Source organism: Eumetopias jubatus, unplaced genomic scaffold, assembly GCF_037043125.1.
Source record: "Eumetopias jubatus isolate StellerSeaLion01/CBP00866 unplaced genomic scaffold, mEumJub1_p1.0 scaffold_8, whole genome shotgun sequence".
Classification (NCBI taxonomy): Eukaryota; Metazoa; Chordata; class Mammalia; order Carnivora; family Otariidae; genus Eumetopias; species Eumetopias jubatus.
Window position 1 is genome coordinate 40,721,561 of NW_028274814.1, and position 26,043 is coordinate 40,747,603.

At 42.0% G+C, this 26,043-nt stretch overlaps 1 protein-coding gene across 1 annotated transcript in view; it reads right to left on the reverse strand.

The window, feature by feature from the left end:
* Window positions 1-22,308, reverse strand: part of LOC148163682 (maestro heat-like repeat-containing protein family member 7) — a 43,023-nt gene extending 20,715 nt beyond the window's left edge. Inside the window, 6 exon segments of the mRNA XM_088025693.1 lie at window positions 9,260-9,349; window positions 10,408-10,543; window positions 11,146-11,225; window positions 11,576-11,698; window positions 16,138-16,218; window positions 21,528-22,308. Of these exon segments, the coding sequence (XP_087881819.1) occupies window positions 9,260-9,349; window positions 10,408-10,543; window positions 11,146-11,225; window positions 11,576-11,698; window positions 16,138-16,218; window positions 21,528-21,605 (588 nt within the window). The 5' untranslated portion in view covers window positions 21,606-22,308.
* Window positions 22,309-26,043: the final 3,735 nt, after the last annotated feature.

Sequence of the window (26,043 nt, forward strand, 5' to 3'; positions counted from 1 at the left end):
AAAAAACAAATAATCAAGTCAAAAAATGGGCAGAAGACATGAAAAGACACTTCTCTGAAGAAGACATACAAATGATTAACAGACACATGAAAAAATGTTCATCATCATTAGCCATCAGGGAAATTCAAATCAAAACCACATTAAGATACCACCTTACACAAGTTAGAATGGCAAAAATGGACAGGGAAAGAAACAACAAATGTTGGAGAGGTTGTGGAGAAAGGGGAACCCTCTTACACTGTTGGTGGGAATGCAAGTTGGTACAGCCACTCTGGAAAACAGTGTGGAGGTGCCCCAAAAAATTGAAAATAGAGCTACCCTATGATCCAGGAACTGCACTCCTGGGTATTTCCCCAAAGACACAGCTATAGTGAAAAGAAGGACCATATGCACCCCAATGTTCATAGCAGCAATGTCCGCAATAGCCAGATTGTGGAAAGAGCTGAGATGCCCTTCAATAGATGAATGGATAAAGAAGATGTGGTCCATATATACAATGGAATATTACTCAGCCATCAGAAAGGATGAATACCCAACTTTTACATCAACATGGATGGGACTGGAGGAGATGATGCTAAGTGAAGTAAATCAAGCAGAGAAAGTCAATTATCATATCGTCTCACTTATTTGTGGAACATAAGGAACAGCATGGAGGACATTAGGAGAAGGAAGGGGAAAATGAAGGGGGGGGAAATTGGAGGGAGAGATGAACCATGAGAGACTATGGACTCTGAGAAACAGACAGGGTTTTAGAGGAGGGGGGAGGGGGGATGGGTTAGCCCGGTGCTGGGTATTAAGGAGGGCACGTACTGCATGGAGCACTGGGTGTTATACGAAAACAATGGAACGTGGATCACCACATCAAAAACTAATGATGTATTGTATGGTGACTAACATAACATAATAAAATTTTAAAAATTAAAAAGAAAAACAAAGTGGTGCTCAAGCCTGGCAGTGTACAAGCAGCTAAGTCAGGGGCCAGCACCACTCCAAAGTGACTTCTGCCCTGGGAAGAGGGAAAGAAAACCACACACACCAGTCAAACTGCTGCCCCAGGAGTGGGTTGGGGCAGGCAGCTGGTCCGACTACAGGCCCTGCCCATCAACACAAACCTCTTAGGGGCAACACAGGGAAAGTACCTTGAAATTTGGTGCTATTGCATGTCTGACAAATGCCTGGTCTGATTCAACTCAAAACCAAGTTGGCCCCAGACTGATTTACTAACCTCACAGGGACCAAACCCTGCCCACAACAGGCAAATACCCATCTGCCATTGCAGATGACTGGATTGAACGCAAAAGCAACTCAACCACGACAGCAGGGTGCACACATCACACATAGGAGATGCCTCTGAAGCACCAGATTCTGGTGAACAGGGGAGACTACAGGGCACTACAGCACACTACAGGACCTCTTCTTCATAAGGCCACTACTTTCAAGAGCAGGGGACATAGCTGACTTTCCTAACACAGAGAAACAGACATAGCAAGTTACACAAAATGAGGAGACAGAGAAATATGTCCCAAATGAAAGAACAGGAAATAATCACAGCAAGAGACCAAAGTGAAATGGAGATAAGTAATATGCCTGATAGAGAATTCAAAGTAATGCTCATAAAGATAGACTTGAGAAAAGAGTGGAGGACATCAGTGAGACCCTTAACAAAGAAATGAAAAAGAATGAATTAGAGATGAAGAACACAATAGATGAAATTAAAAATACACTACATGGAATAAATAGCAGACTAGAGGAAGCAGAAGAACAAATCAGTGACTTGGAGGCCAGACTAATGAAAAGTAATCAAGACAACCAGGTGAGAGAAAAATAAATGATACGAAATGAAAATAGACTAAGGGATCTCAGTGACATCAAGGGTAATAACATTTGCATTATAGTGATCTCAGAAGAAGAGAGAGAAAAGAGGGCAGAAAATTTATCTGAATAAATAATAACTGAAAACTTACCAAATCTGAGGAAGGAAACAGAAATCCAGATCTAGGAGGCACAAAATCAAAATCAATCCAAAGAGGTCCACACCAAGATACACAGTAATTAAAATGGCAAAAATAGTGATAAAGAAAGAATTTTAAAAACAGCAATAGAAAAGAGAAGTTATGTACAAGGGAAATCCCATAAGGCTATTGGTGGATTTTTTAGCTGAAACTTTGCAGGCTGGAAGAGAGTGGCATGATAGACTCAAAAATGCTGAAAGGAAAAAAATCTGCAGCCAAGAATACTCTATCTAGCAAGGTTAACATTCAGAATAGAAGGAGAGATAGTTTCCCAAATAAATGTTAAAAGAATTCATGACCCCTAAACCAGCCCTACAAGAAATATTAAAGGAGACTCTTTGAGTAGAAAGGAAAGATCATAAGTAAGAGCAAAAAAAGTAGGAAACACAAAAGCAGTAAAAATAAGTATATCTGTAAAAATCAGCCTAGGGACTCACAAAATAAAAGGATGTTAAGTATGACACCATATACCTAAAACATGGTAGGGGAGTTCAAACTTAAGTGACCATCAACTTAATATAGACTGCTATATGCAGAAGATGTTATATACATATAATGGTAAACACAAATCAAAACCAGTAGTAGATATGCAAAAATAAGGAGAAAGGAATACAAGTATATCATGAAAGAAAACCAACTTATTGTGAGAGAAGTAAGCAAAAGAAGAAAGGAACAGAGAAGAATGACAAAATCAACAAAAAATAATAAAATGACAATAAGTACATAATGATCAATAATTACTTTGTAAATGGACTAAATGCTCCAATCAAAGACATAGGGTGATAGAATGGTTAAAAAATAAGATCCACCTATTTGCTGCCTACAAGAGACTCACTCATTTCAGACCTAAAGACACATGCAGATTGAAAGTGAAGGGATGGAGAAACATTTATCATGCAAATGGATGTGAGAAGAAAGCCAGAGTAGCAATACTTATATTGCACAAAATAGACTTTAAAACAAAGACTGTATAACAAGAGGCAAAGAAGAACACTTTATAATCAGAAAGAGGACAATCCAACAAGAGCATATAACAATTGTAAATATTTATGCACCCAACATGGGAGCACCCAAATACATAAAACAGTTAATAACAAACATAAAGGAAGTAATCACTAGAAATACAATAATAGTAGGGAATTTTAACACCCCACTTATATCAGTGAACAGATCATCCCAAACCAAAATTAACAAGGAAACAGTGGCTTTGAATGACACATTGGACCAGATGGATTTAACAGATATATTCAGAACATTCTATCCTAAAGCAGCAGAATATGCACTCTTTTCAAGTGCACATGACATTCCCTAGAATAGGTAACATTAGGCCACAAAACAAGAATCAACAAATTAGGGGCGCCTGGGTGGCTCAGTTGTTAAGCATCTGCCTTTGGCTAGGGTCATGATCCCGGGGTCCTGGGATCAAGCCCCACTTCGGGCTCCCTGCTCGGTGGGAGGCCTGCTTCTCCCTCTCTCACTCCCCCTGCTTGTGTTCCGTCTCTCGCTGTCTCTCTCTCTGTCAAATAAATAAATAAATAAAATTTTAAAGAAAAAGAGAATCAACAAATTAAAAAAGATTGAAGTCATACCATGCATCTTTTTTTTTTTTTAAGATTTTATTTATTTATCTGAAAAAGAAAGAGAGAGATAGAGAGCACAGGCAGTGGGAAGGGCAGAGGGAGAGGGACAAGCAGGCTCTCCACTGAGCAGGGAGCCTGACACAGGGTTCAATCCCAGGACCCTGGGATAAGGCAGACACACAACCAACTGAGCCACCCAGGCAACCCCCATGTACCTTTTCTGACCACAATGACCACAAACTAGAAATCAACCTCAATTGAAAAATCTAGAAAGAGCACAAATACATGGAGGTTAAATAACATGCTACTAGGGGCACCTAGGTGGCTCAGTTGGTTAAGCATCTGCCTTCTGCTCAGGTCATGATCCCAAGGTCCTGGGACTGAGCCCCACCTCAGGCTCCCTGCTCAGCGGGGAACCTATTTCTTCCTCTCCCCCTTGCTTGTGCTCTCTCTCTCTCTCTAAAATAAATAAATAAAATATTTTAAAAAAATAACATGCTACTAAACAATGAGTGGGTCAACCAAGAAATCAAAGAAGAGGGCGCCTGGGTGGCTCAGTCATTGGCGTCTGCGTTCGGCTCAGGTCATGATCCCGGAGTCCTGGGATCGAGTCCCGCATCGGGCTCCCTGCTCAGCGGGGAGCCTGCTTCTCCCTCTGCCTGTCTCTCTCTGTCTCTTCTGAATAGGTAGATAAAATCTTTTAAAAAAAAAAGGAAATCAAAGAAGAAATCAGAAAACAGAGGGAAACAAATGGAAATGAAAACACAATGGTTCAAAATCTTTGAGATGCAGCAAAAGCTATTTTAAGAGGGAAATTTATAGCAATACAGACCCATCTCAAGAAGCAAGAAAAATCTAAAATAAACAACCTAAACTTACACCTAAAGAAGCTAGAAAAAGAAGAACAAACAAAACCCAAAACCAGTAGAGGGAAGGAAATAATAAAGATTAGAGCAGAAATAAATGAAATAGAAACAAAAGACAGTAGAACAGATTAATGAAACCAGGAGCTAGCTTTTGACAAGATTAACAAAACTGATAAACCTTTTTTTTATTTTTTATTGTTATGTTAATCACCATACATTACATCATTAGTTTTTGATGTAGTGTTCCATGATTCATTGTTTGTGCATAACACCCAGTGCTCCACGCAGAATGTGCGCTCCCTAATACCCATCACCAGGCCAACCCATCCCCCCACTCCCCTCCCCTCTAGAACCCTCAGTCTGCTTTTCAGAGTCCAAAAACTGATAAACCTTTAACCAGACTCATAAAAAAAATTTTTTTAAGGGAGAGGACTCAAATAAACAAAATCAGAAATGAAAGAGGAGAAATAACAACCAACACCACAGAAATACAAAGGATTATAAAAGAATATTATGAAAAATTATATGCCAACAAATTGGGACAACCTAGAAGAAATGGGTAAATTCCTAGAAACATATAATCTCCTAAAACTGAATCAGGAAGAAATAGAAAATTTGGACAGACCAGATACCAGCAATGATATTGTACCAGTAAAAACAAAATTAATAAAGAACTTATACAACATGACAAAAACAAAACAAACAAACAAACAAAAACTCCCAACAGATGAAAGTCCAGGACCAGATGGCTTCACAGGTAAATTCCACCAAATATTTAAAGAAACTATTTCAAAAAGTAAAAGAGGAAGGAAAAGTTCCAAATTGAGTCCATGAGGCCAGCATTACCTTAATACCAAAACCAGGTAAGGACACTACAAAAAAAGAGAACTACAGGCCCAAATCTCTGAACATAGATGTAAAGATCCTCAACAAATATTAGCAAACTGAATCCAACAATACATTAAAAAAATTATTCACCACGATCAAGTGGGATTTATTTCTGGATGCAAGGGTGGTTCAATATTTGCAAATTAATCAACATGACACATCATATCAACAAGGAGAGGATAAAAACCATATGATCATCTCAACAGAAGCAGACAAAGCATTTGACAAAGTACAATATCCATTCATGATAAAAGCCCTCCACAAAGCAGGTTTAGAGAGAATATGTGTCAATATAATAAAGACCATATATGAAAAACCCATAGCTAATATCATACTCAATGGTGAAAAACTGAGAGCTTTTCCCCTAAGGTCAGGAATAAGACAAGCATGTTCGCTCTTACCACTTTTATTCACATACCACTGGAAGTCATAATCACACCAGTCAGACAAGAAAAAAGAATAAAAGTCATCCAAAGTGGTAAAGAAGAAGTAAAACTTTCACTATTTGCAGATGACATGATACTATATATAGAAAACCCAAAAGACTCTACAAAAAAAAAATAATGACTAGAACTGATAAATTCATTCAGTAAGATTGCAGGATACAAAATCAATGTAGAGAAATCTGTTGCATTTCTTACACTAATAATGAAGCATCAGAAAGAGAAATTAAGAAAACAATTCAATTTATAATTGCACCAAAAAATAAAAAAATACCTAGAAATAAACTTAACCAAGGAGGTGAAAGATCTGTACTCTGAAACCTATAAAACATTGATGAAAGAAATTGAAATAACACAAACAAACCAATATTCCGTGCTCATGGATTGGTAAAACCAATATTGTTAAAACGTCCATACTACCCAAAGCAATCTCCAGATTTAATGTAATCCCTATCCAAATGCCATCAGCATTTTTCACAGAACTGAAACAAAGGAACCTAAAATTTGTATGGAACCACAAAAGACCCTGAATAGCCAAAGCAAACTTAAAAAAGAAAAAGATTGAAGTATTATAATTCTAGATTTCAAGTTATACTGCAAAGCTGTAGTTATCAAAACAGTATTATAATGGCCCAAAAATAGACACATAGATCAAGAGAACAAAATAGAAAGCCCAGAAATAAACCCATGATTATACAGTCAATTAATCTTTGACAAAGGAAGCAAGAATATGCAATGGGGAAAAGATAGTCTCTTCAACAAATGGTATTGGGAAAACTGGACAGGTACATGCAAAAGAATGAAACTGGACCACTTTCTTACACCACATACAAAAATAAACTCAAAATGGATTAAGGACCTAAATGTGAGACCTGAAACCATAAAAATCCTAGAAGAGAGCACAAGCAGTAATCTTTCTGACATCAGCCATAACAATATTTTTCCAGCTATGTCTCCTGAGGCAAGGGACACAAAAGCAAAATTAAACTATTGGAACTACATCAACAAAACAAAACAAACAAAAACAAAAACAAAAAACAAGCTTCTGCACAGCAAAGGAAACAATCATCGAAACTAAAAGGCAACCTGTGGAATGGGAGAAGATACATGCAAATGACATATCCCATAAAGGGTTAATATCCAAAATTTATGAAGAACTTATACAACATGACACACACAAAAACAAATAATCCAATTAAAAATGGGCAGAAGACATGAACGGACATTTCGCCAAAGAAAACATTCATATGGCTAACAGAAACACAAAAAGATGCTAAAATCACTCATTATCAGGGAAATGTAAATTAAAAGTACAATGAGAGGGGCGCCTGGGTGGCTCAGTTGGTTAAGCGACTGCCTTCAGCTCAGGTCATGATCTCAGGGTCCTGGAATCGAGCCCTGCATCGGGCTCCCTGCTTGGTGGGGAGCCTGCTTCTCCCTCTGATCCTCCCCCTGCTTGTGTTCCCTCTCTCGCTCTCTCTCTGTCAATTAAATAAATAAATAAAATCTTAAAAAAAATAAAAGTAAATAAAAGTACAATGAGATATCACCTCACACCTGTCAGAATAACTAAAATCAAAAAGATAAAATTAACAACAGGAAACGACAGATGTTGGTGGGGATGTGGAGAAAGGGGAACCCTCCTACACTGTTGGTGGGAATGCAAGCTGGTGCAGCCACTCTGGAAAACAGTATGGAGGTTCCTCAAAAAGTTGAAAATAGAGCTACCCTAAGATCCAGCAATTGCACTGCTGTGTATTTACCCCTAAGATACAAATGTAGTGATCCGAAGGGGTATGTGCACCCCGATGTTTATAGCAGCAATGTCCACAATAGCCAAACTATGGAAAGAGCCAAGATGTCCATCAACAGATGAATGGATAAAAAAGATGTGGTATATATACACAATGGAATATTATGCAGCCATCAAAAGGAATGAAAGCTTGCCATTTGCAACAATGTGGATGGAACTGGAGGGTATTATGCTGAGCAAGATAAGTCAATCAGAGAAAGACATGTATCATATGACCTCACTGATAGGAGGAATTCTTAATCTCAGGAAACAAACTGAGGGTTGCTGGAGTGGTGGGGGGTGGGAGGGATGGGGTGGCTGGGTGATAGACATTGGGGAAGGTATGTGCTATGGTGAGCACTGTGAATTGTGTGAGACGGTTGAAGCACAGACCTGTACCTCTGAAACAAATAATACATTATATGTTAAAAAAAAAAAAAGGCGGGGGGGCGCCTGGGTGGCTCAGTTGGTTAAGCGACTGCCTTCGGCTCAGGTCATGATCTCAGGGTCCTGGGATCGAGCCCCGCATCGGGCTCCCGGCTCGGCAGGAAGCCTGTTTCTCCCTTTCCCACTCCCCCTGCTTGTGTTCCCTCTCTCGCTGTCTCTCTCTCTCTGTCAAATAAATAAATAAAATCTTTAAAAAAAGAAGAAGAAGAAGAAGAAGAAGGTAGCAGGAAGGGAAAAATGAAGGGGGGCATATCAGAGGGGGAGACGAACCATGAGAGACTGGACTCTGAGAAACAAACTGAGGGTTCTGGGTGGGGGGAGATGGGTTAGCCTGGTGATGGCTATTAAAGAGGGTACGTACTGCATGAAGCACTGGGTGTTATACGCAAACAATGAATCATGGAACACCACATCAAAAACTAATGATGTAATGTATGGTGATTAACATAACATAATAAAAAAAAAAGATAAGACACAACAAAGTGTTGGTGAGGTTGTAGAACAAAAGGAACCCCTGAGTACAGTTGGTGGGAATGCAAACTGTGCAGCCACTGTGGAAAACAGCATGAAGATTCCTCAAAAAAATTAAAAATAGAACTCCCCTATGATCCAGTAATCACACTACTGGGTATTTACCCCCAAAATATAAAAACACTAATTTGAAAGGTTATATGCACCCTATATTTATTGCAACATTATTTACAATAGCCAAATTATGGAAGCAGCCCAAATGTCCACTGATAGATGAATGGATAAAGAAAATATGAGATAGACACACATACACACACACACACACACACACACACAGAGTGAAATCTTATTCAGCTGTAAAAAAAAGAATGAAATCTTGCTATTTGTAACAACATGGATGGATCTAGAGCATATAATACTAAGCAAAATAATTCAGCCATTTAAAGAAAAAAAAATAAAAATAATTCAGCCAAAGACAAATACCACATGATTTCACTCATATGTGAAATGGTATGTCTATAAACCAAGGGACACCATGGGCTGCCAGGAATCACCAGAGGCTAGGAGAGATGCATGGAACAGATTCTCCTTCAGAGCTTCCAGTAGGAACCAACCCTGCTGATACCTTGATTTTGGACTTCCAGCATTTACAACTGTGAGAGAATATATTTCTGTTGTTTGAAGCCACTCAGTTGTGACACTTTGTTACAGCAGCCCGAGGAAACCAATATACCAATTCCAGGGGCTCCTTCCCACTGACCTCCAAGCAGTGCTGGATCTGAGAGGGCATTTCAACAATAAGTGTCTCCATTAGCCTTAGAAGGGATTGCAGGGTCTCCCTGAACAAATCCTGAGGGGAGAAGAGAGAACTCAAAGAGTTGCTGAGATGTCGGCCCCATCCCTCCTTCTAAACTTAGCTCTGTGCTCTAGCTCTCCCAGGAAGCTTTCCTTGAGAAATTCTGCTCCACAAGTTTCCCCCTAACATTTCAAGTGCCATTTGTCTGCTATTAACTTGAACAAATCCCTCTGCTGTTTTCAGCAGAGCACAAATGTCTGCCTGATGTGCAGTTTTGTCCTAGTGGACTGGGAGTTCCCAGTTTGCCCCACACATGGGCAAACCCTGTCAAAATACCTTCCCTCCCTAACCAGACCTACACTGAGGAAGGCCTCATGGGGATACAACCAGAGGAAACCCACCTCAGCCTTCTCTGTATGTACCAGTCCTTCCTTCATAACATAAATAAATATGAACTGACAAAGAAAGACCACCAGACAGCTGATGAAAAGGCCCAAAGAAACAAACAGACCAACTGACCCTAAAAAAAAAAAACTAATTCAGTAAATAGAAACTTTTATTTTTTTAAATTCTTATTAATATCCTCAAAAAATCAAGAGATTGTGGCATCAATAAAACAAGAACAACCAATCAAGATAAACGAGTAATCAGAGAACATGAAAGAATTCCTAAGAATTAAGCATACAAATGCAAATTAGAAAAGTGAATCATTCTTCTTTCCCTCAAGGAACACTATAGGCCCTGTGGGAAATGGATTCAGCTCTCTTGCCCTTGGGACCCTCTAAACTTATTTACCCATGGGCCTTTAGTAGAATCACGTTTGAACCTTTCAATCTGGTTTCAGTTGTACAACAGTTAAAAATTAAAGAACTGCGTGTTCACCTCTGGGCCAGAATATTAAAGCGTGACAGCAGTAATCAATGCATGCTCTCAAGAAGGAAGTACATCTCATGAGTTGAATTCAGACTATATGACCTAGTAACCTCTTCAAATGATTGTATTTTTATCAACGAAGGTGGAAGAGCCTTACCTGTAACTGCCAAACCTATACTTCTCATCCTCTCAAAAGTAAAAACTGAATACAAAGAGACAAACATCAAAGAGTTTTTTACCACAGTGGTGTGGGCCTCCTGGGAACTGGATGCCTCCTTCTGCAAAATTTCTGTAGGTGGCAGGCAGAGCACACTCTTATAGCACGTTCAGAGTAGCTCTGTTCTTTCTTCTACCTCTATGAGGGGATAGAGCTTCCTAAGATCCAGGAGGAAGTACCAAATATGTAACGAGACAGTAATGGCCAGGAATCATAGCTGAGGAAGGTCCAGAGAGAGATGGTGGAGACAGAGGGACAGGTGGTAGTAAGAAGCTACCAGAAGAAAAAGTAACAAAAGAAGAAAAGGAAGAAACTGTAGCAAAGTTTAAAAATGCCAGGAAAATGGAAAGAAAGGGACAAAGGGAAAGAGGAACTATTACAGGAAAGGGTACTGATATTTTGAGATGATATATTACTTTTTGGCTCCCCAGATATTTTGAGGGAATGGGGGAGATGGTCAGTGACAGATATGTAGGTATTTAGTCAGGGACAGCCCTGAAAGCAGAAGAAAGCCTGGACCAGAAGCAACAGCAAGTGCCTGTGAAAATGGGAGAGGTGGTCTCTGCCAGGTGCTCCAAAAATCCCATCTAAAAAATCTTGGTTAAAGGGGGTGGCAGACATTGTCCAGTAGATGTCTACTACTGCCTGGGGCCCCCTATTCCTAGAAGCAGAGGCAGAAAGTGAAGTGGGGACAGACTAGTATATAAAGAACTGAAATCCAGTCAGAGCAAGGAAGACAGAGTAGCTGGAACATCATTACCTGAAGTCAGTGATGATGTTCACTGCCCTCCGCCTAATGGAGCTGGAGACGGAACTCAGTGGCTCCTCCCTGATTAACTCCTGTAATGCACCCCCCACACACCCCAGAGACAAAGAGGATGTGAACATATTTTTTTTTTTTTTGTCTTCCTCCCCCTCCTCCTACCCCAGGCTGTATTCATAAGAAACCAGAACCTAGAATTTCCAAAAACTCTCAAGGACAGCACTTCTGTTCTACTCCCAACCATACCTTCCCCACAGTACTCACCCCCACCTTGAGGATGGAAAAAAGGAAAAGGTTGGAAAAGGACCCTGGAAAATCTGGACTTTTATCCTCCAGGCCAAGCCCAGGAGCACTGCCAATGGTTCCATGAAGACCCGTCCTCCCTCCTCTGTGCATTTCCACCTCCATCCTCCCGAGTTGTACTTACCACCAGGAAGGTTACAATTTCTAGTTTCTGAGGGAACTTGAGTTGAAAGGCCATGGGGTGGCTGCTCAGGATGTTTGTTAGCTTGGTCAGGGTGTCCAGGTACTCCAGCTTCAGGTTCTTATCCTGAACCAACCAGTATGCTCAGAGATTTCCAAGGTAGGAATGATCCTGGGGCAAGGGAAAACTACCTACACAAAATCTGGGAGATGAGAAGCTAAGGCTTCTCTAGCTTTCTCTAGGCTGAGATCTTGCATCTTCCCTCTGAGGACAGCTTAGGGAAGCAAAGCCTGTGGCATCTTTATGGGGGAAGGGGCCACCCCTCTTACCAACCTCGTTCCGGTAGTTCCCACCTCATATTTACTCTTAAATTAGGATAGATCTAGCTAGTTTCCTTATCTCTCAAGTTGTCTTTTTACCAAATAAGTTCTCCCAAAGGATGTCTAGTTGGATGGTAAATGAACAGGATTTGGGAAAGGCTTCTTCTCCTACCCTAGGGGCACATGCTCTGGACAAATGACAGAGGTAGGAAAATTATTTAGGGACCCCCCCCCACCTCCCCTGAAGTAACTGTAATAGCCCCACCCCCTTGTTCCATTCAAGGCCAGGCATCATTTTCATGGAGGGGAAGGGTAAAGAAGGCAGGGATGGGTCACTGGAGAAGTAGAGTAAGCAGGAAGTACCTTTTCTACAATGCAGTTGTGGTAGTGTTGCAGGACTATGGCCAGGATGTCTCTAAGTGCGTGAAGATATCTCCCTTGCTCTCTAAAATAATCTTGCTATAGCTTAAGTGGATGATGTTACAGACCAGCCCCCATTTCCTTTGCTGATGTTCCTGTAGGAGGAAGGGGGAAACCTGCCTTCTCTTCATCTTATTCTCCTTGCCTGATGGGGAAATGGAGGTTCAGAGAGGAATGGGTTGGCTAGATGGCCCGGAAGGGAAGATGGGGTTGTGGAATGGTGGACAGTTGGGAGGAAGGGGATGCCGCTGATGATACCAGGGCCTGAAGCACGGGCATAAGGGAACATGGGAAAGGGAGAAGAGGATGAAACTTCCCCACAGTTGGTCAGAGGGAAATAGAAGCTTTATAGGTGAGTCACAAAGCCTCAGAGAAGTGGGGAGTCTGGAGTGATGGGGATGCCTCAGAAGGTTTTGTGTGGGAGGCTGGCAGAGTTCCCAGGAATGCCATCACCTTCATTAGTTTGAGGATGAATGATGAGCCCTTGTCAGTGAGGATAGCACTAGACACTTGCAGTTGGTCCAGGACTATCTTCAGATGTTTCATGGACACAATACTGAGTGCGCCACAGCAATGCCCTGTAATGAGGATAGCCTCAAACTCACGCCACAGCTAAGAGTTATCCAGGCACCTTTATGCTCTCCCAAGCCCCGGGATTTAGAGAGAAGAAGGGAGAGAAAAGGGAAAGAAAAGAAATGGAAGGAAAATTTGGTTCCTGTGACTTGAACAACTTAAAATCCAGATGGAGAACCAAACATCCTGGCAAGAAGTAACTCAAGGAGCAAATTACAAGAAACAGACTCTTAACTATAGAGAACAAACTCATGACTACCAGAGGGGAGGTGGGTGGGGGGATGGGGGAAATAGGGGATGGAGATTAACGAGCACACTTATAATGAAAAAAAAAACTCTAAAAGATAGATAGATAGATGATAGATGATAGATGATAGATAGATAGATGATAGATAGATGATAAAGAGGCACAGGGCTTGTCAAAATTAAAGAGTCTGATTTTTGTATTTTTCATACTAATTGACAACATCCAGAAAAGCCTTTCCTGAGTATCATGGACCAGAGGATAATCACGCCCTGCACAATGTTTGTGAACTGTGGAGACATTGCATATGTATATGAATTCATCTATGAATTCAGTAGAGATTTGTTTGGTGCTTAATGCATGGGGGGAGAAAAGAAGCAAATTATCCCAGACTGTGAAAAATTAGAGTCACAGATTTGCAAAATCTTAGGAGTATCAAATCTAACACTGAAGAATAGAGAATACTTATATGCATTAGAAATTCAGAGAACGGCTGTGAGGAGGGAACAGGAGGGAAGAACAAAAACCAAGGCACACGATCAACAGGATTGGATGGATAATCAGAGGAAATGGAAAAGAGAGAAGACATACAGAGAATGCCAATATTCTTAACCCAGGAGAACAGGAAACAGCAGTAGTAACTGACCAAAATGGGCAGGTGGAAAGGGGACCTGTCTAGAGTTGGGGAGAGAGAAAGGAGGGAGTCCCTGCATGTGTCTTGTGGGACATACAACTAAGTGAAAAATGCTGTCAGTGGGAAGAGATGACTGAGTGGGGGCCAAGAGCAAGGGAAACTTGGGGATTCTATAGTTCTTGCCAGGAACGGTCTTTAACTTAAATCCCTCTGCCTCATAGCAGGCCACTTTGACTTAAATGTCAGCCAAGCCTTCTTCCTAGAGCTTACTCAACCCGGATATTGGCACAGAGCTAAAAGAACATATAACACAGAGAGGCAGGTGCCAGCTATTTGTCAACTGGCTTGTTTGTGCAGGATGGGCCGCCATTAAGACTTTGCAGCAGAAGAGGCAGAGTGCTGGGGACCTAGGGACAGTTACAGTTATTCCAGGGAACAGATCCTCTAGAAAGGATGAAGTATTTTTTTTTTTTTTAAGGATGAAGTATTAATGGGACTTGTTGTAGGCTTTTGGCCTCCAAGTAGATGAAGGGAAAATTTTGTCTAGTTAGAAAACAGGGACTCGGGGCGCCTGGGTGGCTCAGTCTGCTAAGCATCTGCCTTCAGCTTGGGTCATGGTCCCAGGGTCCTGGGATCGAGTCCCGTATCGGGTTCCTGCTCGGCGGGGAGTCTGCTTCTCCCTCTCCCTCTGCCTGCCGCTTCCCCTGCTTGTGCTCTCTCTCTCTCTCTCTCTGACAAATCAATCAATCAATCTTTAAAAAGAAAAAAGCAGGGACTAGTTGAGTATCAGAAGAGGGTTCTAGTCTGTCCCTCTTCCCATGCCATCCCTTAGCCTCGGCTTCCACTCATCCTGATCATCATCATCATCATCTTCTTCTTCATCACTGACATCATCAGAATATTTAATGCTTAGTTTGTACCAGCCTTACACATGCTGTCTCACTGATCCTCATGCTAAAGCCTTAAGGTAAATATTATCAACCACATTTTACAGACAGGGAAAATATAATTGTTCCCAAATGCAGCCATCCAGCCCAGATCTGAGTTCCAGATCTACATGGATACTGAGCCTCTCCACCTGGCTCCCTACCAGGGGCACCCTAAACTCTCCCCATCAAAACTGAATGCATCATCTTCTTCCCCATTATGTCCTGCATTCCTGATCTCAGTGAAGGATACCACCTCCCAGCATGCCAGAAACCCAGGAACTATCCTGAACATCCTCTGCCCTCTTAATCTTTATCTCTGTATCCAGTCTGTCCCCAGGTGTTGGCAGACAGGTCACTTTCACCTCCCTGTCAAAGAACCCTGTATTCCAGTTCCACTATGCCACTGACTGTTCTGTAGACATGCTCCCAAAAGTTCTTATCTTGGAATATTATGGCAAGTGGGAATACCCACTTCCCTCCTCCTGATCTAGACCCAACTAGCCCAAGTCCCCACCGCCCACCCCCCACAGCCACTATATGTCTCTGTGAACATTCATGTTGCCTTTAGTAAGGGTACTCTGTGTAGCCAGCTGTTTTCTTCCTATATATCTTTGTCTCCTCAATGATACTGTTTGCATCTTGGGCTTGGTAAATAACTGATGATAGCCATGATGGTGATGGATGCTCTGAGAATCTGGCAGGGAAGGAGCATTGGAGAGGGGATGCCTGAGAGCACAGCCACCAATTCTACCAGTAAGCAACACTTAGAGAGTGCTTGTGTGCCAGGCATTGTTCTAGGAGCTTTTATATTTTTAATCCTGAAAACCATCCTATGACACACAGGTTCCATAGTATTCCCACCAAAAATACATAATCTAAACCTAATCATGAGGAAATATGAGACAAACAAAAAATGAGCTACATTCTACAAAATCAATGGTCCATACATTTTTAAATGTCAAGAGCATGAAAAATAGAAACTGAGGAACTGTTCCAGATTAAAAATATTAAAGCTAAATGATAACTAAACATACTATTTGATTCTAAATTAGATCCCAGACCAGAGAAAAAATGTTTTTCTTTTGCTCTAAAAAAAAACATTGGTAGGACAATTGGCCATTTTCAGGTCAGGTCTATAAATCAGATAATAGTACTATAGCAATGTTAACTTCCTAATTTTGATTATGTAAAGGAATATCATTATTTTTAGGTAGTACACCCTGAAGTATTTAGGGGTAAGTGTGCATCATGACTACAACTTCCTGAAATGAGTCAGAAAATAAAATAATAGTAGTAAATAACTTGCCCAAGGGCACACAGTTAGAAAGTGGCAGACCTAGGATTCCAACAGGTTGTCTAGCTTGCCAGGTTTCAGCTTTTAACTACTTCATCACCCTGCCTCTTAAAGGAAAAATGTTTCCCCTTTGCCAGTTCCTCCACCTCACCTCCCTCTCCTGCAGGTCTTCGTGGATAGCTTGTAGGATGGAGGAGAGCAACATCTTCACCAGTTTCACATTCCTTGAGGTCTGCAAGGTAAATCCAAAGAATTTATATAGAAAAGCCTAGGAGAGGTGAAAGGGCAGGGTCATGCATAACTTGGAATAAAGTTAGGGTAGCTTGGGGAATAGCCATTACCCAAACTGGTTTTGAAACTGTCAGCCTTTCCCACTGCCCCATCCTCCACTCTGGCCCCCCTGTTCTCTGGGAGGCATCTGGATAAGGCAGTAATCCTATAGAGCAGGGGCTGAAGCTAGAGGTAAGAGAAAGCTGTATTTCTAATTTCTTGGCATCTTAGGGTACGGATCATCCCTTTAGGAACTTTCCCTGCTCCACATACTTCTCATTTCCAGCTAGAAAATACAAAGTTCCTTACATCAGTGTTTTACAGTTTTCAGAGTACAGATCTTTCACCTTCTTGGTTAAGTTTATCCCTAGGTATTTTATGATTTTTGGTGCAATTGCAAATGAGATTATTTTCTTAATTTCTTTTTCTGATGCTTCATTAAGTGTAAAGAAATGCAACAGATTTCTGTATATTATTGTTGTATCCTTTACTGAATTCATTTATCAGTTTGGTGGAGTTTTTAGGATATTCTGTATATAATATCATGTCGTCTGGAAATAGTGAAAGTTTTACTTTCTTCCTTGCCAACTTGGATGGGTTTTATTTCTTTTTCTTGTCTGATTGCTGTGGCTAGGATTTCCAGTACTGTGTTGAATAGAAGTGGTGAGAGTGGACATTCTTATCTTGTTTTTGATCTTAGAGGAAAAGCTCTCAGTTTTCCACCATTGAGTATGATGTTAGCTGTGGGTTTTTCATATATAGCTTTTCTTATGTTGAGGTATGTTCTCTCTAAACTTACTTTGTTGGGAGTTTTTATCATGAATGGATATCGTACTTTGTCAAATGCTTTGTCTCCATCTATTGAGATGATCATATGGTTTTTATCCTTTCTCTTGTTGATGTGATGTATCATGTTGATGAATTTGTGAATATTGAACCACCCTCAAATCCCTGGAATAAATCCCACTTGATCATGGTGAATGATTTTGGATTCTGGTTGCTAATACTTTGCTGAGCATTTTTGCATCTATGTTCATCAGAGATATTGGCCTGTGGTTTTCTTTTTTTATAATGCCTTTATTTGACTTTGATATCAGGATAATGACACAAACAAATGGAAAGACATTCCATGCCCATGGATTGGAACAACCAATATTGTTAAAATGTCCATACTACTCAAAGCAATCTACAAACTTAATGGAACCCCCATCAAAATACCAACAGCATTTTTCACAGAACTAGAATAATCCTAAAATTTGTGGAATCACAAAAAACAAACAAACAAACAAACCAAAAAGCAAACAAACAAAAAACCTGAATAGCCAAAGCAATCACGAAAAAGAAGAACAAAGCAATCCCGGATTTCAAACTTTATTACAAAGCTATAGTAATCAAAACAGTATGGTACTGGCACAAAAATGGACACATAAATCAATGGAACAGAATAGAGAGTCCAGAAACAAACCCACGATTTTATGGTCAATTAATCTAAGACAAAGGCAGCAAGAATATACAATGGGACAAAGACAGTCTTTTCAACAAATGATGTTGGGAAAACTGGATAGCCACATGTAAAAGAAGGAAACTAAACCACTTTCTTACCACCATACACAAAACTAAACTCAAAGTGGATTGAAGACATAAATGTCTTCATGTGGAACCATAAAATTCCTAAAAGAAAACATAGGCAGTAATTTCTTTGACATCAGCCATAGAAACATTTTTTTTAGATATGTCTTCTCAGACAAGGGAAACAAAAGCAAAATTAAACTATTGGGACTACACCAAAATAAAAAGCTTCTGCACAGTGAAGGAAAGCATCAACAAAACAAAAATGCAACCTATTGAATGGGAGAAGATATTTGCAAATGATATATTTGATAAGAAGCTAATATCTAAAATATATAAAAAAGGTATACAACTCACCACCAAAAAAACAAATAATCCAATTAAAAAATGGTCAAAGGACCTGAATAGACATCTTTCCAAAGAAGACATATAGATGGCTAGTAGACACATGAAAAGATGCTCAACATCACTAATTGTCAGGAAAATGCAAATCAAAACCACAATGAGATATCATTTTACACCTGTCAAAATGGCTAAAAAATAAAAAAAACAAGAAATAAGAGTTTGTGGGGATGGAGAGGAAAAGGAACCCTTGTGTCCTGTTGGTGGGATTGCAAACAGGTGCAGCCACTGTGGAAAACAGTATAGACGTTCCTCAAAAAATTAAAGATAGACTAACCACATGGTCCAGCAATTTCACTACTGGGTATTTACGCAAAGAAAATGAAAACACTAATTCAAAAAGATATGTGCACCCTGATGCTTATTGCAGAATTATTTACAATAGCCAAGAAATGGAAGCAACCCAGTCCATTGATAGATGAATAGATAAAGATGTGGAATGGAACATTATTCAGCCACGAAAAGAATGAAATCTTGCCATCTGTAACCACATGGATGGATATAGAGGGTATAATGCTGAGTGAAATATAGAAAGACAAATATGATATGATTTCACTCATATGTGGAATTTCAGAAATGAAACAAACTAACAGAGAAAAAAGAGACCAACAAAAAAAACAGACTCTTAAATACAGAGAATAAACTGGTGGTTGCCAGAGGGAAGGTGGGTAGAGGGACTTAAGAGTACACTTATTTTGATAAGCACCGAGAAATGTACAAAATTGTTGAGTCACCATATTGCACATCTGAAACTAATGTAATGCTGTATGTTGGTTATACTTGAATAAAAAATAAGTTAGAAAAACAAAAAAATACATTTTAATAACAAAGCTTCACTTGAAAAAAATAAAAACAGTTCCTTAAATTTGCATAATTTAAAAATTAAAATAGCATAATCAAAAAAGTATCTTTATGTAATCTGTATCTCTCCCTCTTCTGAATTTCTGTAGCCTTTATCCTTGCTTACTATTCATTACCCTGTCTACTTTGTAATATCCGTATTTATGTTTTCAACGCTTTCCTACCTCAGGGTTTCTGTATTTCCCATTTCCCCTGTCTGGAATCTTCCCTGGGCTCTTCAAAATGCTGTCTCACTCTCATCTTTCTGATCCTGACTTGGTGAGCCTTCCCTGACCTCCTGAATTCCTCTCTAGCTCACCATCCTGCTTCTTTGATTCAAAGCTTCATCACAACCACTAGTCGTCTTGTTTATGTGTTTGTTTGGTTAGTTCTTGACTCTCCCCAACCTCTCATCTTCAATGAGAATGAAGCTCAGGAGCTTTATGTCTTGTTCATTGTATGTCTTGTTCATTGTGTGTATGTCTTATTCATTGATCTGCTCCAATGCTTACAGAGTGCCTGACACAGTAGACAAACAGGGTATACCAGATGTTCAATGAATGTGTCAGCTTTCCCCCAGAGCCCCCTCTAGATGGGCCCCTTTTCTTCCTCTAGCAGATGTTCTTCAAGCCTTGTCCAGAGCCAAAGTTTCCTTCCCTTCCCTGGTTGCGGGCACCACTGTGAGCAGTTCCCACCTGTAAGCCTTTTTGGGTCTCTTCGCCTGGAGTTGCCTGAGAGTTACATTCTTCTCTCTCCCATCTCTGCCCCATACTAACCATAGAAGCCTGGCATCAGTGACAGAGAGGTGGAGGGGTGGGGAGGTACAAAAGCCCCCCTTACTCGTCTCTAAGCAGGATAGACTCTGTGGTGTAGTTTTCATCCAGGTCTCCCCACATCCTTGCTTAGCCTCTCCTCTTCCTACCCTGCTCCTTTTATTTGATCACAGCTTCTCCTGAGAGCACTTTCTTGCCAAATCACTTGACAAGGACCCCCACCTTAGGCTCTGCTTCTCTGAAACCTGACCTAAGGCACCAGCTTCTCTGCTTAGCTGGCAAATTACTGCTTAGCTGGCAGATTACTCATCTTTCCAGACTTAATCATTTGTCTGTAGAGTGACTGATCTTCTCAGTTTGCCCAGGACTGAGGCATTTCCTAGCACGCTGGACTTTTAGAGCTAAAACCAGGACAGTCCTAAGTGAACTGAGATGGTGGACCACCTTTGAGAAAGGTGGTCCTTTTCTGGCCAGCCCCAACCAGCCAAATAAATAGCTCTCCCCTCTGCTCCCAAGCATATAGTGCGCATTCCAATCCTGACACTTACCACACTTATAATTATCCACTTTCTCCTCTGTTCACTCAAGCAGACAGTGACTTCCCAAAGGCAGAGTCTATGTCTTTTATGAATACTCTGTGCTTAGTCCATGCCTGCTGTGCCATGAGCATTTGTACGTATATTTAATAACTTAATAAGATCAGAATTCCTGCTTGCTTCATTTTACCATCCACAAAGCTTTGCATATAGCAGGTGCTTCAAAAATATTTGTTAATAATTAGAGAGCTAATAATCAGTCTTGGAAATAAGGCCTCTTCCCTGGAGACCCTCTAAAACCCAAATAAAGTGTTGCTCGGTGACAGGAAATCAAGATTAGAAATGAAGAAACCTGGATTCAGGTGCCAGTTTTACCAATAATTTGCTTAAGACTCTGAATCCCTCTAGATTGTGTTTCTCCATCTGTGAGTAGAGATAATGAGCCGTCTGGTTACGTGGTCTTTTGAATTTACAAAGCAACAATACAGGTATCTTTGTCTATCCTCACCCACTCTCCTGTCATATAGAAGTTATTTTTGCCACTGCCCAAATGAGGCAACTGAAATCTCACAAAGGCTAAGACACTTGACCCCGATTGCACCAGGAGCACAGGAAAAGCCAGGATGGGAATGAAGCCTTCACCAGCATGGACCTGGAGCTCTGTGAGCAAAGGAACCTCTCTTCCTTAGTCAGCTTTGCAGCCCCAATATCACACACAGTCCCTAATCCACGGTATGACCTCAAATATTACTTGAACTAACTTGCCTCAGGCTGACTCTTAGGTCAATAATCTCTCCACTGCACACAAGTACCAGCTCTATTCTTTGACCTCTGAATTACTGGGAGGTGTCTTAACTGATTAAGACAACAGATGGCAAAGTTCTTGATAGAACTGAAAACACTAAGCAAATGTAAGACATTGATATTTTTGCTGTTCCTGTGTGATCACCAGCTCCTTGTCCTCCCTAGCCTCCATTCCCCGGGGCCCAGAAACATGGGTTGGTTTTTCCCACAAGGCCTGTCCTTCATGTACATTTCTGTATTCCTTCCCCACCAAACTCCTCCACACCACCCTCCACCCCCATTTCCCTCCTTGCAACTACCACCCCCAGCTGCACGGTATGCCCACCAGTGCGCACACACACACACACCTTCTCCTCACCATCGCTGAAATAATTTATCCTCTCCAAGACAACCTTGATGAGTTGCTCCAGCCAGCTGTCATCCATGATGGCCACTAATGACTGACTTGAAAACTGAGTAAGAGGAAGGGAGAAGAGGACCACACAGAGCAGTGGCCGGGCTTTTCTGCCTCATGGAAGTGGGTCAGAAAGAAGCAAGAGACAAGGGCGCATGGTCTGTAAATATGGAAAAAGAGCTCGAGAAATGGGGAAGAACTGAAATACACAGGGGGGTTAGTCAGGACTGGAGAATGACAACATAGCGACAATGGTGGTAATGCCAACTATATGTGTGAAACCCTTTACAGTTTACAAGGATCTCCCTTCCCTATATTATCCTATTTAATTCTGGGAGATAGGAGTTATACGCATTTTGCTGCTGAAGGAGCTGAGGCCAGCAAAGGCTAAATAACTTGCCCAGGGACAAAGAGCGAGGGCCCTATTCCCTTACTCTCTCTTGACAGTAGGATTTTGAGGGTGTGGAAGGTAAGTTACGGCTTAGGCTATAGTCAGAGATTCTGAAGCAGAGGCCAGGAGTCAAAGAGGTTCTCTTGAGTAGGGAGGTCCCTTAATCATGTCTCCGTCTCAGGGGGTGTGGGGCCTCTTCTCCCTCAGGATCCTGAAGAGGGGAAGGAAGGCAAGTGTGGAGAAAGGTATGTCTCTTCGAGTGCGCGCCCAAAGCAGCCCGTCATCCCACTCCTCCTGATCCAGGCTCTTCTCAGTGTGATCTAGGAAAGAAGAGAGTATAGGGACCTGCCCGACCAGAAGGCCCCAGCCAGGGAAAAAGAACCAACATTTGAACGCTCTTCCAAGGGTTTTGTGCCCATCCTCTCATTTAATTTTCATCATGATCCTACAAGATAATTGTTCCCCCTTCTTTTCAGAGGCTCCAGGAAATGTATGACTTTTCAAAGGTCAAGCATAGCCAGCTGGCAAATGTTAGAGCAAGGATACCAACCTGGGTCTCTGGTTCCAAAGCCCACACTCTTTCCTGATCCTCTGCCCACAAGAAGGAGCATTCTGGGAACTCGAGTCATACAACTCTGGGCTGCATATCTGCTCAGTGCAGAACATGGTCCAAATAAGCAGACCTATCCAAACCGCATCTCAGAAAGACAGAGAGACTGGTCCCGGTTCTCCTCACCCCAAGGAGGATCCATCCTGTACCTCAGGACTTCATCTCTTCTGGAGTCTGCCCCAATGCCCCAGCTCCATTCCTCCCACCTCACAGCCAACCCCTCACCATCCAGTATCTGCAACATCTGGGGGATCTCCTTCATCCACAGCTGGCCTACATTCGAGTTGATAATGGGGTGCAAGGAGGTGATAGAATGCAGGGCATGTAGTAGCCTTAAAGAGCTTACACCAAACTCCCTTTCTCTATAGGGCTTCAGGGAAAATATTTGAGAAACAAGAGAAGCAAGTAGGAGGCAGAGAAAGGATTTAAAGGAAGAGAAGGAAGAAAATCAGAACAAACCCACAGAATGGTAGAGCTGAAGCTTAGCCCTTTCCCATTCTTTTCCACCTGTGAACTCCTACATGTTCTGCAAGATGCTCTCAAAACGTTGCCTCCTCTCTGATTCCTGGAGACGAAGTCAGCCCCTTGTTCTTCGAAGATCCCATTGCAACTTGTATATTCCTCTACCAACTTTTATCACACTGCATTATGGGTGGTTATTCCCAGGCTTGTCCTTCCCACTAAGACTGTGAACACTTCAAGGGCAGTTCCATACCTTGTCTTTCCAAGTGTTCGTAATGTCTAGAACATAATGTCTGGGTACATAGAGGAACTCAAAACATTCTTGCTGAGAAAATGAGATCCAAAAAGGCATGTGGACTTGTCCAAAGTCAACAGAGAACAGCTCATTATAAGGCCACAGAGGAGACAGGCCAGGCCTTCCCCAACACTTACCCCTTCCCCATCTTCAGCTCCCAGAACTATGCTCCCAGTTCCCTCCTCCAAGCTGTTTGATCACCTCTCCCCAAAGCCCCTGTGATCTTTGGCCCTACCCCTTATTCCATGCCCAGCAGAATGCCTGGATTAGAGTAGTACTCAACTATTTGTGGAATGTGGGGATGGATGGATGGATGGATGGACAGTATTCATCCTGTACATTTATCACTTACCACAAGATGGGTCAGGAGTTTCTGTGGGGAGATGAACTGGGTAGCTAAGTTAAAGAGAGGATAAAAGAGGACAGAGTCAGTGCCAGCTCAGCTCCAGGATGCCCAACCTTTAGGCCCCTCTCCCACCAGCAGCCCACTATCCATTCTTCAAGGGAGGAGAAAAAGCAAAGTGGAGAGCGATTATTGGTGCCATTGCCATGGGGATTGTGACATTTTGTGTTGTTGTTGTTGTTGTTTTTTTAAAGATTATTTATTTATTTATTTATTTATTTATTTATTTATTTGGCAGAGAGAGAGAGACAGCAAGAGAGGGAACACAAGCAGGGGGAGTGGGAGAGGGAGAAACAGGCTTCCTGCTGAGTAGGGAGCCCAATGAGGGGCTCAATCCCAGAATCCTGAGATCATGACCTGGGCCAAAGGCAGATGCTTAACTGACTGAGCCACCCAGGTGCCCCCACCTGAAATTAATATAACATTGTATGTCACCTATGCCACAATAAAAAAAAAAATTAAATAGACAGACTAGGGAAGAAAGGCATTGTCCAGCCAAAGCATGGTAAATGGTCACTACTCATGAGTGTACTCTATTAGTTTATACCTTGAAAGCATCTCCCACTATTCTGAGAAGTTATACACATTTTATTAAATGTAGCTTTTCATATTTAAAAACCCTAGGTCCATCTTTTAAATGTCCATTGTTCACATTGATTATAATCAGAACTCTCAACACTGGGAAAGTCATTTGTTACCTTTCCTCCTTTTAAACCCTAACAAAGAATGCTTATTTTCCAAACACACAAACACACACACACCCCAAGTAATGTGCCGAACAGATATCCTCACCTCAATTCTGACTCCCTCTGGAACTAGCGGTCAGGGGTGGGGTGAGTACAGAGTGAGGCTCGCAGTCGGGGCAAAGGAAGAACTAAGGGTCAGGAATGTCTGTGTACACATTACTTTGTAATTAACAACAAAGTTCTCACATCTCTACTCCAGTGTTTCAAGACGAGGAATAAAGGCAAGAAGGATCTGTGTGGGGGGTTGCCTGTCTTCCAGAAGAATCCCCTTTTCATTCATGTGAAGGACCAAATGGCATCAAGCTGCTGCCCTAACCCTTTGTCTTCCTCTTCCGTCTGGGCCCAGGCTCACAGCTGCGCCCCCCCACCCCGGCAGCAGATCTGCACCCTCTCCCCACACCCATGACCCCTTCGGAGTCTCAGTCCCTGTCCCACCCTACCTTCCTGCCTGGGGCAGCCTGTGCTGTCACAGCTGCCCCCTCTCCACAATCTCCCCCTCCCCCCATGCACTTACGGCTGAGGTGAAAGCTGCTAAGGTACGGGACCTGGCCGAGGAACCGGGCCTTCAGAGCCATGTTTGTGGCTGTCTTACTCAGCAGCACGAAGGCCAAGGTGTTGTTGGGCTGGCACGCCAAGGTGATCAATTTGGGCAAGGACACCTGGCAGAAGATGTGGCAAGGGATTCGATGTCAAGCTCCAAATCAGCCCCAATCAAAAGTTCTTCAACCCTATGGCTTTGTCTTCCTTTCTTGGAGGGGCATTTGAGACCTGTATACACAGACCCCCAACCCATTCATAGTCCCCTTCCCTTTCGCCCTCTCTCCCTTTCCACTGCATGCTGGTAAACCATAACCTAGGTCCCGATTAAAATTTCAGCAGGAGGGACTTGATTATAAATAGAGGGGCTTCCTGAAATTTGAAATTGTGTGCCTTGTACTCGCCTTCACTGGGGAACATTCCAGGGGCAGAAGACATGCTAGCAGTCAGGAGACAGCTTGCTGGGAGGGAGAAGGGGTCTCTGGGAAGAAGAAGAAATCACAGCTGTCCTTTTCTTCCCATGGCCCCTGACTCAACTCTGACCCACACAACTCGTAGGAGTCTCCAAGAATCCTTAGAGGTTGCTAAGAGCAGGCAAGGTGGATAATCACCCACGTTTTTACAGGAGAAACTGTAGCCTGGAGAGCAATTTACTCCAGATTTTCCAGCCCAAAACTGGCTGAGCAGGACCCAGTCTCAGGCCTCCAGGTTGACCATCCAGTGATCCTCTGCTCCACTGAGCCACTTCTCAGAGGAGCCCCAGGCACTCAAGTGGGAACAGATAGAGGTGGGGATGGTGGAAGGGACAGTACAGGGGTTAGGTTAGATGGAGTGGGGGGTAGGGAGTAGGCAGAGAGAATGCAATTGGGGGGTCAGGGTAGTGATCTGGGCAGCCAAGGGAGGAGGAGATGAAGAAGTCTCTTTGACCCTAGCTGCTTGTACCATCTGTAGGATTTTGGAACACATTAGTTGGATGTCCTCGTCATTCTGGAATAAGAAAAGAAAAGATTTAAACCTGAAACCAA